This window comes from Lactuca sativa, chromosome 3, assembly GCF_002870075.4.
Source record: "Lactuca sativa cultivar Salinas chromosome 3, Lsat_Salinas_v11, whole genome shotgun sequence".
Taxonomy (NCBI): domain Eukaryota; kingdom Viridiplantae; phylum Streptophyta; class Magnoliopsida; order Asterales; family Asteraceae; genus Lactuca; species Lactuca sativa.
In genome coordinates, this window is record NC_056625.2 from 264,067,210 (window position 1) to 264,070,010 (window position 2,801).

General features: G+C 33.0%; 1 protein-coding gene across 1 annotated transcript; it reads right to left on the minus strand.

Annotated features, from left to right (window-relative positions):
- Positions 1 to 404: 404 nt before the first annotated feature.
- LOC111888100 (1-aminocyclopropane-1-carboxylate oxidase homolog 1) lies at positions 405 to 1,813 on the minus strand. The gene is made up of 2 exons (XM_023884211.3): positions 906 to 1,813; positions 405 to 833 (listed from the first exon to the last, which is right to left on the minus strand). The coding sequence occupies exons 1-2, from the start codon at positions 1,728 to 1,730 to the stop codon at positions 579 to 581; spliced, it is 1,080 nt and encodes a 359-aa protein (XP_023739979.1). The 5' UTR covers positions 1,731 to 1,813; the 3' UTR covers positions 405 to 578.
- Between the last annotated feature and the right edge of the window lie 988 nt (positions 1,814 to 2,801).

Below are 2,801 nucleotides of genomic sequence, written 5' to 3' on the forward strand. Positions count from 1 at the left end.
AATTTTGATGATGAACGAACAAGTGGCTGAGAATGATTCCCCCATTCTCAACCTTTTTTATTTTCTCAATTGAACCCACCTATATATATATATATATATATATATATATATATATATATATATATATATATATATATATATATATATATATATATATATATATATATATATATATATATATATATATATATATATATATATATATATATATATATATATAAGGAGTGATATGGAAAAGTGTACGTATATATTTTCCTGAGAGTAATTATATGTGGTTTTAAAATTCAAGGATAACATAATTAAAAGCTAGTTGCATGATTTGGATATGTTATAAAACATCATTGTATATTTTATATAAGAAATGGTTGTGTATTTGTATAAAAATGAGTATTGCATCAATAAAAAAAATACAAAAGTTTGTTGCATTAATCGTATTTAAAATGCATTACACCAAATAAAAAAAAAAAATACATTTTATCTCTCATAGTTTGTCCCAACATGATATAACATGCAATTATTCGTATCTTTATTTATATATAATGGATTTTAAATATGTATATATAAATATGCCATTCAATTTAGAGTTTCAAATGATGCAAACGAGTAGCTCCTGCAGCAAGGCCCTTAGAGACAGTATATCGACTGTAGTCATGGACGGTGGTTTCCCTGTATCTCGCCGGATTCTCATCGGAAAGCAGCTCTTTAATGGGTCCATACACCTTCTCCGACGGCGTTAAATGGGTGCCAAAGAAACACGCCACCGACACTCTCGGCCCTTTCTCATTTGCCAACACTCTGTGCTCCACACTCGTCAATTTGTCATTCGACATCATCTGAAACACGCTAATAGAATCAGACTCCAATTTTGAATTCTCATAATTAGAATCATATATCGAATGGTATACCTGTAATAGATCTCCGGTGTTGATCACAAGCGCACCAGGTGTCGGAGGAACATCAATCCATTGATTTTGATGGCGGATTTGGAGACCTCCGATTTGATCTTGTAAAAGCACAGCTAGGAATCCGTCGTCTGTATGATTGCTTGTGCCCATGGTTAGCTCTGGTTGTGGACAAGCAGGGTAATAATGGCCGGAGAATAAAAGCCCTTTGCCACAATCGAGATCTCCAAGATGATTTGCGTTCAATCCCAACGCCTCTGAGAATAATCTGAAAAGTACGCCTCCTAATTTCATCACTTGATTTGAGTACTCGATTTGAATGTCTCTGCAAACCTCCGGTAATTTCTCAGGCGGCGGAGGTGACGGAGCCATGAATGAAAAGAAGGTGTCTCTCCAGTTCAAGGCGGGGGAACTATACAGGTCGTAATTGCTGTTATACACGAATGTACTTGAAAGATCCCTCGTGTAAAACCCTTTCTTCACCTCATCGGTTTGTTCGTGAAATCTACGAACTCCTTGAACCACCTCCTCCATAACACTCACAGGAATCCCATGATTCACCACCTGAAAAATACCTAGGTTCGCCGAGGCTTCACGAATCATCTCCACCATCGATGCTCTATGGGTCGATTGAAGGTCTATGACCGGAATCTCGACAGCAGCGGTGGATATTTTGGGGGTGGTGTCCCGGGGATGGAAGAAGATTGGAGGGATTTTCCTGATTCCGGCATCGACGAGTCCTTTGACGCCGGTTTTTGTTTGGTCGAAAGCTTTGAGCTCCGATTGTCGATCGTAGCCTGAGACGACTGAAGCAACGGTGGCAGCCATTTTTGTGAAGATGATCGTGTGTATATGCGAAGGTATTCTCTAGAAATGTGAGTGAGGATGCTTGCAATTTGGAAAAACCCGCCAAAGGTATTTATAACCTTATATGATATCAACTTGATTTTCTTTAGATTTATTTTGTGTTCTTTTAATTAATATTGAATACATTATCTAATTTATTATATGCATTTTATAAAAGCTTTTATACGGATACTCATTTTTTTTTTTTTTTTTTTTTTTTTTTTTTTTAAATCAATGTTGTTTATGATTTTCTTAATCATTTATACCTTAATATTTACTAGATTGTGAGACTTATGTATTACACGGATTAATTTAAAAAAGATTAAACATTAAAGTGTAAAAAGTAAATATTTTTTAATGTAAAAATTTAAAATAAAAAAGGAAGAAATATATATATATATATATATATATATATATATATATATATATATATATATATATATATATATATATGACTTTAATTTTAAAAATCGAAACAAACCAAAAATTGACAAGTAATAAGATTTATTTCAAAAATACTATAAAATGATAAGTGTCAAATCTCCTGAGAAATTGACAAGTGGAAAAATCATTTTCATTTAGTAGGGAGGAGGGTATCATGGAAAATTTTGCTGGCGGTACCTCCAATGTATGAAACCTTCTTGAGCGGGTTGACATTTTTAGGTTGAGTGGGTTACATATGCGGTTTCACTAACCCGTATATATCATTTCAACTCATGCACTAATCACTTGTACATTATGCATCAAAACTTGTACCAAATCAATTTTGTATGCTATTTAATTAGTTTTTAAATTATTTTGTATATTTTTTATATTATGCAAATTATTTTTGTATAATTTTTATTAGTTTGTGTTTATTTTAAAATAAAAAGTTAAGTAGGTTGAGAAAGATAGGATTTCTATGTATGATGGGTTGAGAAAGATGGAAGAGAGAGGAGAGAGAAATACTGATATGGCGCTGATGTGACACTAAGTTGAATGGGTTGAGACTTCCTCCACCCTTTCAAGAATAAAGGCATGCATTTTAGAAATATTCATATGCGCTCATTTTAT